Here is a 12657-nt window from a genome sequence, read left to right as displayed (position 1 = left end):
GTGAAGCATGGTGGTGGAAACATCATGCTGTGGGGAAGTTTTTCATCGGCAGGGACTAGAAAACTGCTCAGAATTGAAGGAATGATGGATGGCGCTAAATACAGGGAAATTCTTGAGGGAAACCTGTTTCAGTCTTCCAGAGATTTGAGACTGGTGCGGAGGTTAATCTTCCAGCAGGACAATGACCCTAAGCATACTGCTAATGCAACACTTGAGTGGTTTTTAAGAGGAACCATATCAAGGTTTTGGAATGGCCTAGTCAAAGCCCAGACCTCAATCCAATTGAGAATCTGTAGTATGACTTCAATATTTCTGTACACCAGCAGAACCCATCCAACTTGAAGGAGCTGGAGCAGTTTCGCCTTGAACAATGGGCAGAAATACCAGTGGCTAGATGTTCCAAGCTTATAGAGACATACCCAAGAGACTTGCAGCTGTAATTGCTGCAAAAGGTGGCTCTACAAGGTATTCACTTTGGGGGGGTGAATAGTTGTGCACGCTCAAGTTTTCTGTTTTTTTGTCTTATTTCTTGTTTGTTCCACAATAAAAAATATTTTGCATCTTCAAAGTGGTAGACATGTTGTTTAAATGAAATAATACAACCCCCCCAAAAATCTATTTTAATTCCAGGTTGTAAGGCAACAAAATAGGAAAAATGCCAAGGGAGGTGAATACTTTTGCATGCCACTATACAAACATTGTCATAGCTGTAGTATGAATCTGCAGGTAGCTAAAGCTAAAAAGCTAGGTTCAATGTTAGCTATCTAACATTAGGCTATAACTAGCAATGCAAATGAATTTCAAGATTCTAATGATATTAATACAAAGATCATACATGCAACTTTAGCTAGCCAACCAGCAAGCTAACATTTGTTCGCTAACTAGTGTTACGCTTTAACTTGAAATAAAAATAACTTCCCAACAAAAATTCGAAAATAATATCTGAAAATGTAGCTAGACTCTCATCCGTATACATGGGTGAATGCGTCACGACAGACTGGAACCATTTAACTCTGTTTTGTTTGTAACTACATCTCGTTTGGCCAGCATTCTGTCAAGGTTTACATTACCCATGGCGTGCGCAGAATGTAGCCCATCCCCTTTTCCAACTGATCAATAGTTTTTGTAGTTCTCGATGGCTAACGTCATATCTTTCAAAATCGGCACAGTAAAAAGGACTGTCAACGCATACTGAACAGCTCACCTTATAGATAGAAGCATGCTACATGGTAGACCAATCCAAATTAATCTCCCGGCATGTCCAGCCCATCCATTATCTCAGCCAATCATAGCTAGCGGGAATGTTCCTGCCGTTTTCCATGGCTAAACCAACTAGCAACGTAATTGAACAATGTTATTTGTATTTATGGATGTAATTCAAGTTTGTTATTAAGGCAAATTAAAGTTCACATGTTCCAGAAGGCATTTCTGTTCCAAAACACATTCTGATTAAAAAACATGTTCATGTTCAAATCCTGTGAAGTATCTCCTGTGATGTAGTGATGTGCAGAGACACGCATTGAGAGAGAGACACACAGAAAGAGAGAGACATACAGAGAGAAAGACACACACAGAGAGAGACACACACAGAGAGACACACACAGAAAGAGACACACACACACACAGAGAGACACACAGAGAGAGAGAGAGACACACACAAACAGAGAGACACACAGAGAGAGAGACATTTATAGAGACACAGAAAGAGACACACAGAGAGAGACACAAAGAGTGTCTAGTCTCCTGAAACGAGTCACAAATTCATTTTGATCAGTCGGAAATTAAAGTGCCGAAAACACGTTGGCTCACTATTTAAAAAGAAGTTGGAGAACAACCAATAGGATGAAAAATACAGGATGTTTGGTGCAGGTACAGCTGACTAGCGCAAGCTAACGATACTTACAATAGCAAAATTAAATTTTAAAAAAATGGTTCATTTGTCTTTATTTATTTATTTATTATCTACTATTGGAGTCAATTATCGCTACTATCTCGTCCAAAAATAATATTGCGATATGTAACTATCAATATTTTCCTCCATCCAATTATTCTCTGGTAGTGATTGTTTTTGGAAAGCGTATGTTTGGACTGCCTGTCTTTTTGAGACCCCGACAGGTAGTCTGTCAGTCATGACACTTTTGCAAAAAAAAATGCTCTTGCTATTTGGATTGCTTGAAACGGCCTGCTTCCCTTGTCTGACTGACTTCCTGTTTGTCCAAGAGCACTAAGCCAGAGAGAGAGGTCCCACTGAAGTTAGTCAAGTGTTACCTAGGACTGAAGAAGAAGCTCAAACCACCCACCAGGTAAATATCACTGATACTTATCACATATACCTTATCAAAGTGTAAATAATATATCTAAGTGTTATTAAGAGATTCATCATTATTAATACCGGTCTTCAATACCTATATTAATATCTTCTTTACTGTGTTATTTTGTCTCTCATGATGTGAGTTCCTCATCTCCGAAAATATGTAACGCCTTCTCTTTCTGTTCCGAGTGCCTCAACATCAAGGCTATCCAAACCACTCCTAACACCCTCACAATAACACCATTGATTAAATGTACACTGGACAAAAATATAAACGCAACATGTGAAGTGTTGGTCCGATGTTTCATGAGCTGAAATAAGAAATCCCAGAAAAGTTCCATACTCACAAAAAGTTTATTTCTCTGAAATTTGTTGCTCAAATTTCTTTATATCCCTGTTAGTGAGCATTTATTCTTTGCCAAGATAATCCATCCACCTGACAGGTGTGGCATATCAAGAAGCTGATTAAAAAGCCTGATCATTACACAGTACCAATTTTTGGCCAGCTTCCTCCGAATGGAGAAATATTGCTGCCACTTTATTTTATTTTCCTAATCTTGTATTATTGTAATTTATAACTCATGTCAAGCCAGCTGCATTTTTGTGGGCATAAGAAGGAGAAGAAGGCACAAGCCAACCCAATGTTTCATGTTACCCAATTAAAAAGCCAACCCAATGTTTCATGTTACCCAATTAACATTTCTGATAATTTTTGGGAGGAATGGAGGGAGTCAAAGAGAGAGAGAGGCTGGGAGGAATGGAGGGAGTCAAAGAGAGACTAGGAGGAATGGAGGGAGTCAGAGAAAGAGAGAGAGGCTGGGAGGAATGGAGAGAGTCAGAGAGAGAGAGAGAGACTGGGAGGAATGGAGGGAGTCAGAGAGACTGGGAGGAATGGAGGGAGTCAGAGAGGCTGGGAGGAATGGAGGGAGTCAGAGAGACAGAGAGAGAGAGAGACTGGGAGGAATGGAGGGAGTCAGAGAGACTGGGAGGAATGGAGGGAGTCAAAGAGAGACTGGGAGGAATGGAGGGAGTCAGAGAGACTGGGAGGAATGGAGGGAGTCAAAGAGAGACTGGGAGGAATGGAGGGAGTCAGAGAAACTGGGAGGAATGGGGGGAGTCAAAGAGAGACTGGGAGGAATGGAGGGAGTCAGAGAGACTGGGAGGAATGGAGGGAGTCAGAGAGACTGGGAGGAATGGAGGGAGTCAAAGAGAGACTGGGAGGAATGGAGGGAGTCAGAGAGACTGGGAGGAATGGAGGGAGTCAGAGAGACTGGGAGGAATGGAGGGAGTCAGAGAGGCTGGGAGGAATGGAGGGAGTCAAAGAGAGACTGGGAGTAATGGAGGGAGTCAAAGAGGGACTGGGAGGAATGGAGGGAGTCAGAGAGACTGGGAGGAATGGAGGATGTCAAAGAAAGAGAGAGAGTCTGGGAGGAATGGAGGGAGTCAGAGAGACTGGGAGGAATGGAGGGAGTCAGAGAGACTGGGAGGAATGGAGGGAGTCAAAGAGAGACTGGGAGGAATGGAGGAAGTCAAAGAGAGAGAAAGAGAGAGAGTCTGGGACGAATGGAGGGAGTCAAAGAGAGAAAAAGAGAGCGAGTCTGGGAGGAATGGAGGGAGTCAAAGAGAGAGAAAGAGAGAGAGAGGGTGGGAGGAATGGAGGGAGTCAGAGAGACAGCGAGAGAGAGAGACTGGGAGGAATGGAGGGAGTCAAATAGAGACTGGGAGGAATGGAGGGAGTCAGAGAGACTGGGAGGAATGGAGGGAGTCAGAGAGACTGGGAGGAATGGAGGGAGTCAGAGACTGGGAGGAATGGAGGGAGTCAAAGAAAGAGAAAGAGAGAGAGTCTGGGAGGAATGGATGGAGTTAACGAGACAGCAAGAGAGAGAGACTGGGAGGAATGGAGGGAGTCAAAGAGAGAGAAAGAGAGAGAGTCTGGGAGGAATGGAGGGAGTCAGAGAGACTGGGAGGAATGGAGGGAGTCAGAGAGACTGGGAGGAATGGAGGGAGTCAAAGAGGGACTGGGAGGAATGGAGGGAGTCAGAGAGACTGGGAGGAATGGAGGGAGTCAAAGAGAGACTGGTAGGAATGGAGGGAGTCAAAGAGAGAGAGAGGCTGGGAGGATTGGAGGGAGTCAAAGAGGGACTGGGAGGAATGGAGGGAGTCAGAGAGACTGGGAGGAATGGAGGGAGTCAAAGAGGGACTGGGAGGAATGGAGGGAGTCAGAGAGACTGGTAGGAATGGAGGGAGTCAAAGAGAGAGAGAGGCTGGGAGGATTGGAGGGAGTCAAAGAGAAAGTTAGAAAGACAGGATGGAGGGAGTCAAAGAGAGCGAGAGGCTGGGAGGAATGGAGGGAGTCAGAGAGACTGGGAGGAATGGAGGGAGTCAAAGAAAGAGAAAGAGAGAGAGTCTGGGAGGAATGGATGGAGTTAAGGTGACAGCAAGAGAGAGACTGGGAGGAATGGTGTGAGTCAAAGAGAAAGAGAAGGAGGAATGGAGGGAGTTGAAGAGAGAGAGAGAGAGGCTGGGAGGAATAGAGAGAGTCGAAGAGACGGAAAGAGACTAAACCACATAATTAAGAACAGGCCGACCTGACAAAGGGCTTGGATGAGGTTGAATGGGCTGTGTTAGCAAGCAGTGGGTTTAGATAGGCTACAAGCTCGGAGGAGGTTGGATGGATTAGCTAGCAGGGAGTTTAGATAGGATACAGGCTTGGAGGAGGTTGAATGGGCTGGGTTAGCAAGCAGGGGGTTTAGATAGGCTACAAGCTCGGAGGAGGTTGGATGGGTTAGCTAGCAGGGAGTTTAGATAGAATACAGGCTTGGAGGAGGTTGAATGGGCTTGGTTAGCTAGCAGGGAGTTTAGATAGGGTACAGGCTTGGAGGAGGTTGAATGGGCTGGGTTAGCTAGCAGGGGGTTTAGATATAATACAGGCTTGGAGGAGGTTGGATGTGTTAGCTAGCAGGGGGTTTAGAAAGGATACATGCTTGGGGGAGGTTGGATGTGTTAGCTACCAGAGGTTTTAGATAGGATGCAGGCTTGGAGGAGGTTGGATGTGTTAGCTAGCAGGGGGTTTAGAAAGGATACATGCTTGGGGGAGGTTGGATGGGTTAGCTAGCAGGGGGTTTAGATAGGATACAGGCTTGGGGGAGGTTGGATGGGTTAGCTAGCAGGGGGTTTAGAAAGGATACAGGCTTTTGGGGAGGTTGGATGTGTTAGCTAGCATGTGGTTTAGATAGGATACAGGCTTGGGGGAGGTTGGATGGGTTAGCTAGCAGGGGGTTTATATAGGATACAGGCTTGGGGGAGGTTGGATGGGTTAGCTAGCAGGGAGTTTAGATAGAATACAGGCTTGGGGGAGGTTGGATGGGTTAGCTAGCAGGGGGTTTAGATAGGATACAGGCTTGGGGGAGGTTGGATGGGTTAGCTAGCAGGGGGTTTAGATAGGATACAGGCTTGGGGGAGGTTGGATGGGTTAGCTAGCAGGGAGTTTAGATAGGATACAGGCTTGGAGGAGGTTGGATATGTTAGCTAGCAGGGGGTTTAGATAGGATACAGGCTTGGGGGAGGTTGGATGGGTTAGCTAGCAGGGAGTTTACATAGAATTACAGGCTTGGGGGAGGTTGGAGGGGTTACCTAGCAGGGAGTTTAGATAGAATACAGGCTTGGAGGAGGTTGGATGGGTTAGCTAGCAGGGAGTTTAGATAGAATACAGGCTTGGAGGAGGTTGGATGGGTTAGCTAGCAGGGGGTTTAGATAGGATACAGGCTTGGGGGAGGTTGGATGGGTTAGCTAGCAGGGAGTTTAGATAGGATACAGGCTTGGAGGAGGTTGGATATGTTAGCTAGCAGGGGGTTTAGATAGGATACAGGCTTGGGGGAGGTTGGATGGGTTAGCTAGCAGGGAATTTAGATATAATACAGGCTTGGGGGAGGTTGGAGGGGTTACCTAGCAGGGAGTTTAGATAGAATACAGGCTTGGAGGAGGTTGGATGGGTTAGCTAGCAGGGAGTTTAGATAGGATACAGGCTTGGGGGAGGTTGGATGGGTTAGCTAGCAGGGGGTTTAGATATGATACAGGCTTGGGGGAGGTTGGATGGGTTAGCTAGCAGGGGGTTTAGATTGAATACAGGCTTGGGGGAGGTTGGATGGGTTAGCTAGCAGGGGGTTTACATACAGGCTTTGTCTCCTCCTCATCTCCTTGGTTTTCTATCTGTTCTATCACTGACCTAACCTTGTAGCCACAGACCTGTGTGTGTGTGTGTGTGTGTGTGTGTGTGTGTGTGTGTGTGTCGAGGGGGGGGGGGGGTACACCTTGACTCCTAGCATGAGGGCTAAACATAATAAAGAACATTGTGTTTGTCTGTATTTGAAAGGACGATCATAAATATATTGATGGTAGTATACTTTTTCCCCCTAAGATGTTTTCTGATCATCCGAGTTCAGAGGTTAGGGTTAGGGTTAGGGTCAGAGGTTAGGGTTAGGGCATCGTCTTGTTTCCTTTTGACTTGACGTGCGAGATGCGAAAACAACTTTTCATCAGAGTGCGGGTCACCAGTTTGCAGAAAAGCGACGTTTAAACCATCTTCTCCCTTTCCTTTAATAGCTGGGGTTTCACCGTCTACACAGACAAACAGCAATGGTGAGTGCTTTTCACTGCTTTTCAATTTAAATAATTCAAAACCTTCACCCTCCTCTTCTGTCGTTTTTATCAAAGTTTGACAGAACAAAAATAAGAAATTGAAGACCGTATGATTTCTCCACCAGATTTGATTAATCAGATGTTTTTCACTGTTAAGAATGAGGCCATTATTTTCCCTCAGCCCCACACCAGTGTTAGGGTATTGGACGTTGTGCCTCTTCAACCACAGATCCAGGATCAGATCTTAACCTCGTATGCATATCCTTTACCATTAGGCAGTCTAGTAAAAATCTGACCCTAGGTCAGTGGTTAAGGGGTAATTTATATCTACTATTGTTTTCTGATCCACAGGCATTTCTGCTGCGAGGGGGAGGAGTCTCAAATAGACTGGGTGACTGACATCATCACGATGAAGGTATTTTCACGGTTCGGGAAACATCTCAGGAAATAAAGGTTGTGTTCAACATGGTCGGTGTTTCACTATGTTCTATCGATTATATAAGCATTGACCAATCAGCTTGTTGAAATGGTGTAAGGAGAACACGTCTGACATAGAACGATCACTCCTGATGCACGTACTACTGTAAGAGCTGGATCCACGGATGTTGTTTCCTTGTACGGTCTCTTTCCACCAAGTGTATGAAAACGTAATAATCCTTGAACGAAAGACAATGATACATATTGAGAATGGTTTGTTGGTCCTCTCCTGTCGCCATTGCTCATTCCCGTGAAAAATTGGTTGATTAACACTCAGGAAAAACTGCATCTTTAAACCATAAATCATATTTACACTCCCATATCATTGTTCATCATTTTCCATTGTAACCTCCCCCCAAAAAGATGGGGACTAACACGAAATACAATACATAAATAAGGGGAAGTGCTGTGAAGTTTTCGAGGTCACTCAGCGATAACATAAATCACATTATCTGCAACATTCTCAGCCACTGGAATAAGGTCAGGGAGATTGTAGCCATCACATTGGTGAGCAGAACACTACAGTACCTACATCTACAGCAGATTTAGCTAAGTGTTGTTTGTGTCAGTGGCTGACAGCGCACAGCCGCCATAAATAATGCAAAGAGGAGAGAAGCTACAGATGTTGCAGATGAGCGAGAGAACATCACTCTCCTTTTTCTCGTTCAATTGTTGTTGTTTTCTCTCTCTCTCTCTCTCTTTCTCTCTCTCTCTCGCTTTCTCTCTCTCTCTCGCGCTCTCTCTCTCTCTCGCGCTCTCTCTCTCTCTCTCTCTTCTTCAGGGAGAGTTCGGGAGGGTAATTTTCAGTCTCATTTTAGTTTTTTTAATTACAAGACAAAAACAAAAGCGAGACTATTTCGTTATTGCTATGAGAAAATGTAGCTTTTTAAATGTCGCAAATTCATCAGCACTCATCCTTACTATTCTGAAAAGTGCATCAGTGCATCTCATAGATACACAAAGAGAAATCTTAGTTTTCCATTGCCCTATTTGTGCGTTGTCGTCTCGTTGCCGACTCTACAACCATCAACTGTGCTTGTTGTTTGTCACAGGTACTTCATGTAAGACCTAGTCTTTAGCGATTTACTTTAGGTCTGTCAGTAAAAGACAGACCTAAAGTGGAAGGCCATATTTTTGGCTAGAGCGTTTGCTAGAGCGTGAGCAACAGTGACTTTTCCCTACTCTCAGCTCTCAGAGTCAGTCCCTAAACAACTAAATCTATAGCAGGGTATAGCAGGCTAAAAGTAGTAGACTCCTCTCAAAGCTTCTAAGACTTGTGAGAAGGATAGAAAATGAGAGAGAGAGAGAGAGAGACAGCGAGAGAGAGAGAGAGAGAGAGAGAGAGGGAGAGAGATAGAGACAGCGAGAGAGAGAGAAACAGAGAGAGAGAGAGAGACAGTGAGAGAGAGAGAGAGAGAGAGAGACAGCGAGAGAGAGAGAGAGAGGGAGAGAGATAGAGACAGCGAGAGAGAGAGAAACAGAGAGAGAGAGAGAGAGAGAGCGAGAGAGAGCGAGAGAGAGAGAGACAGCGAGTGAGAGAGAGACAGCGAGAGAGAGACAGCGAGAGAGAGAGAGAGACAGCGAGAGAGAGAGAGAGAGACAGCGAGAGAGACAGCAAGAGAGACAGCGAGAGAGACAGCGAGGGAGAGAGAGAGAGAGAGAGAATACCTATTCTCACTTTCTTTCCTCTTACCTTTTAGCAGGCATTTGGCTTTCGGAAAGTGTTTCCATAGCAACTGGCAAAAGGAAGTCTAGTTTCTTTTTGTTTTGGGGAGTGGTGGAGAGATACAAAAGGTCCATGCACACTTTCCAGCACAAATTAAATGAGGAGATGAAAAGAGTTCAAGAGGTATCTCAGGTCAACCTGTGACCAGGAAGTGGACAAGTCATTAAAGTTTAGTACGAGCAAGCGCGGTCAGGATTTTTTTGTCAGGAACACCGGGTCATCACCCTGCGACTCTCAACTCTCTCCACCCTAACCGGTGGCTCAGTATCGCTGCCTTTAAAAACATACTCAGAGAAAGTTCCAGAGAGACAACGGCAGCAACACTACCTGATATTGCTGAAGATCATGGACAATTGTTAAATTGTTAGGTGTAGTCATTTTTTTTTTTAAATCATAAACTGTTGCGCTTTCTCCAACGTCTCCAAGTGGACTCATACTGAACAAAGAATGTCCATGAATTTGTTTTGTCGTACTTGTAATGTCATAGTTTCAAAAATGGTTGCAGAAACTACTTATAGGAAGTGTATCACCATAGACATAGAACAGTGTATTGACTAATGAGTGTCTGTGTCGTCAGCATGGAGGAGACCTCTGGTCAAAGAGCAGAGATCACAGCAAACCTGCAGTTCATGAAAGCATGTCAGCAGCCCAGCCCAGTCCACAGAACACGAAACACAAAACCAGCAAAAACGTAAGTCTCCATATCGTCTCTTCACCATGAATTCAAGCCTACGCATAATTTAGTCAGGAAGTGAATCCAAGCCAATACACTTGACTTGGTTGTTGATCACCCATCCTTTAGCTCTATGAATAGTTGTGTAAGCTGAACTCTTACAGATAAGAGCTTATCATATCATGAGACAGTAGATTACTTTATTTACAGTGCCTTCTGACATTATTCAGACCCCTTGTCTTTTTTCCACATTTAGTTACGTTACATCCTTATTCTAAAATGGATTATAGAAAAAAATATCCTAAGCAATCTAGACATAATACCCCATAATGACATCACAATACCCCATAATGACATCACGATACCCCATAATGACATCACAATACCCCATAATGACATCACAATACCCCATAATGACGTCACAATACCCCATGATGACATCACAATACCCCATAATGACATCACAATACCCCATAATGACATCACAATACCCCATAATGACATCACAATACCCCATAATGACATCACAATACCCCATAATGACATCACAATACCCCATAATGACATAACAATACCCCATAATGACAAAGCGAAAACAGATTTTTGGATATTTTTTGCACATTTATTTGAAATAAAAAACAGAAATAGCTTATTTACATAAGTATTCAGACTCTTTGCTATGAGACTTGAAATTAAGCTCAGGTGCATCCTGTTTCCATTGATCATCCTCAAGAACACAGTGGCCTCCATCATTCTATAATGGAAGAAATTTGGAACCTCCAAGACTCTTCCTAGAGCTGGCCTCCCGGCTAAACTGAGAAATCAGGGGAGAAGGGCCTTGGTCAGGGAGGTGACCGTTAACCCGATGGTCACTCTGACAGAGCTCTAGAGTTCCTCTGTTGAGATGAGAGAAGCTTCCAGAAGGAAAACCATCCCTGCACTCCACCAATCAGGCCTTTATGGTAGAGTGTCCAGACAGAAGCCACTCCTCAGTAAAAGACACATGACAGCCCGCTTGGAGTTTGCCAAAAGGCACCTAAAAACTCTCAAACCACGAGGAACACAATTCTCTGGTTTGATGAAACCAAGATTGAACTCTTTGGCTTGAATGCCAAGCATCACGTCTGGTGGAACCCTGAACCATCCCTACAGTGAAGCATGGTGGTGGCAGCATCATGCTGTGGGGATGTTTTTCAGCGGCAGGGGCTGGGAGGCTAATTAGGAGGGAGGCAAAGATGAATGGAGCAAAGTACACAGAGATCATTGATGAAAACCTGCTCCAGAGCGCTCAGGACCTCAGACTGGGGCAAATGTTGACCTTCCAACAGGACAATGACCCTAAGCACTCAGCCAAGACAACGGAGGAGTGGCTTCGGGACAAGTCTCTGAATGGCCTTGAGTGGCCCAGCCAGAGCCAGGACTTGAACCTGATCAAACATCTCTGGAGAGACCTGAAAATAGCTGTGCAGCAACGCTCCCCATCCAACCTGACAGAGTTTGAGCGGATCAGTAGAGAAGAATGGGAGAAACTCCCCAAATACAGGTGTGCCATGCTTGTAGCGTCATACCCAAGAAGACTCGAGGCTGTCAAATGTGCTTCAACAAAGTTTGGAATAAAGGGTCTAAATACTTAAATGTAATATTTCAGTTGTATTACATTTTCTTTGCAAAAATGTCTAAAAACCAGTTTGATCCTTTGTCATTATGGGGTATTGTGATGTCATTATGGAGTATTGTGATGTCATTATGGGGTATTGTGATGTCATTATGGGGTATTGTGATGTCATTATGGGGTATTGTGATGTCATTATGGGGTATTGTGATGTCATTATGGGGTATTGTGATGTCATTATGGGGTATTGTGATGTCATTATGGGGTATTGTGATGTCATTATGGGGTATTGTGATGTCATTATGGGGTATTGTGTGTAGATTGATAAGGGGGGAACATATATAATAAATGTTATAATAAGGCTGTAACCTAAAAAAATCAAGGTGTCTGAAAACTTTCCGAAGGTATGTTCAAGAAATGAACCCTTTCTCTACCTCTCCCTTCCGTAGCCGTCATGCAGAAAGCTGTCCCTAAACATCGGCACACCTCCCAGTGAAGATGAGAAAACAAGGAATAGCGAAGATTGTGTCAGTCTCCGGCACAAAACAGCCATAGTGGCTAATTGCTTGAAGCAGAAGGACCGACTCGTGTCCCCCGGGACTGGTCAGAGAAATGTTTCAGCGGGGGTGATCCAGCCTCAGCGATGTCCCTCTCCACACCCAGAGCCCCAAGCCCCTCAGAGTGGCGTCAAGAACCCAAACAGGAGGCCCGTTCTGATTGGAGAGGGGGGTCTAATGCCCCCCAACCTCCTCAACGAACTTAACTCTGTGCTGAATAAGACTGGCCGAAGCGCCAAGGAGGAGAAGAGCTGATGGAGAGATAGAGAAGCCCAGAGAAAAGAAAAAGATGAAAATGTAAAGTTGAGGCTGAGAAAAAGAAAGTGCAAGAAAGAAAGGGAATGGAAGATGATTTGAATGAAAAACAGAGCGACATTGAGACAGAAAGACTGAGTGAGACAGAAAGACTGAATGAGACAGAAAGACTGAGTGAGACAGAAAGACTGAGTGAGACAGAAAGACTAAATGAGACAGAAAGACTGAGTGAGACAGAAAGACTGAGTGAGACAGAAAGACTGAGTGAGACAGAAAGACTGAGTGAGACAGAAAGACTGAGCGAGACAGAAAGACTGAGTGAGACAGAAAGACTGAGTGAGACAGAAAGACTGAGTGAGACAGAAAGACTGAGTGAGACAGAAAGACTAAATGAGACAGAAAGACTGA

The 12657-nt window shown here is 44.5% G+C and overlaps 1 protein-coding gene across 1 annotated transcript in view; it reads left to right on the top strand.

The window, feature by feature from the left end:
• Positions 1 to 12336, top strand: part of arap2 (ArfGAP with RhoGAP domain, ankyrin repeat and PH domain 2) — a 230983-nt gene extending 218647 nt beyond the window's left edge. Inside the window, exons 29-33 of the mRNA XM_036958269.2 lie at positions 2221 to 2303; positions 6914 to 6949; positions 7301 to 7364; positions 9730 to 9843; positions 11887 to 12336. Coding sequence (XP_036814164.2) covers positions 2221 to 2303; positions 6914 to 6949; positions 7301 to 7364; positions 9730 to 9843; positions 11887 to 12249 — 660 coding nt within the window. The 3' untranslated portion in view covers positions 12250 to 12336. The remainder of the gene's footprint in view (positions 1 to 2220; positions 2304 to 6913; positions 6950 to 7300; positions 7365 to 9729; positions 9844 to 11886) is intronic.
• The last annotated feature ends 321 nt before the right edge of the window (positions 12337 to 12657 follow it).

This window comes from Oncorhynchus mykiss, chromosome 21 (assembly GCF_057628025.1).
Source record: "Oncorhynchus mykiss isolate SJ-2025 chromosome 21, ASM5762802v1, whole genome shotgun sequence".
Lineage (NCBI taxonomy): Eukaryota > Metazoa > Chordata > Actinopteri > Salmoniformes > Salmonidae > Oncorhynchus > Oncorhynchus mykiss.
This window is presented reverse-complemented; position numbering and strand designations above follow the sequence as displayed.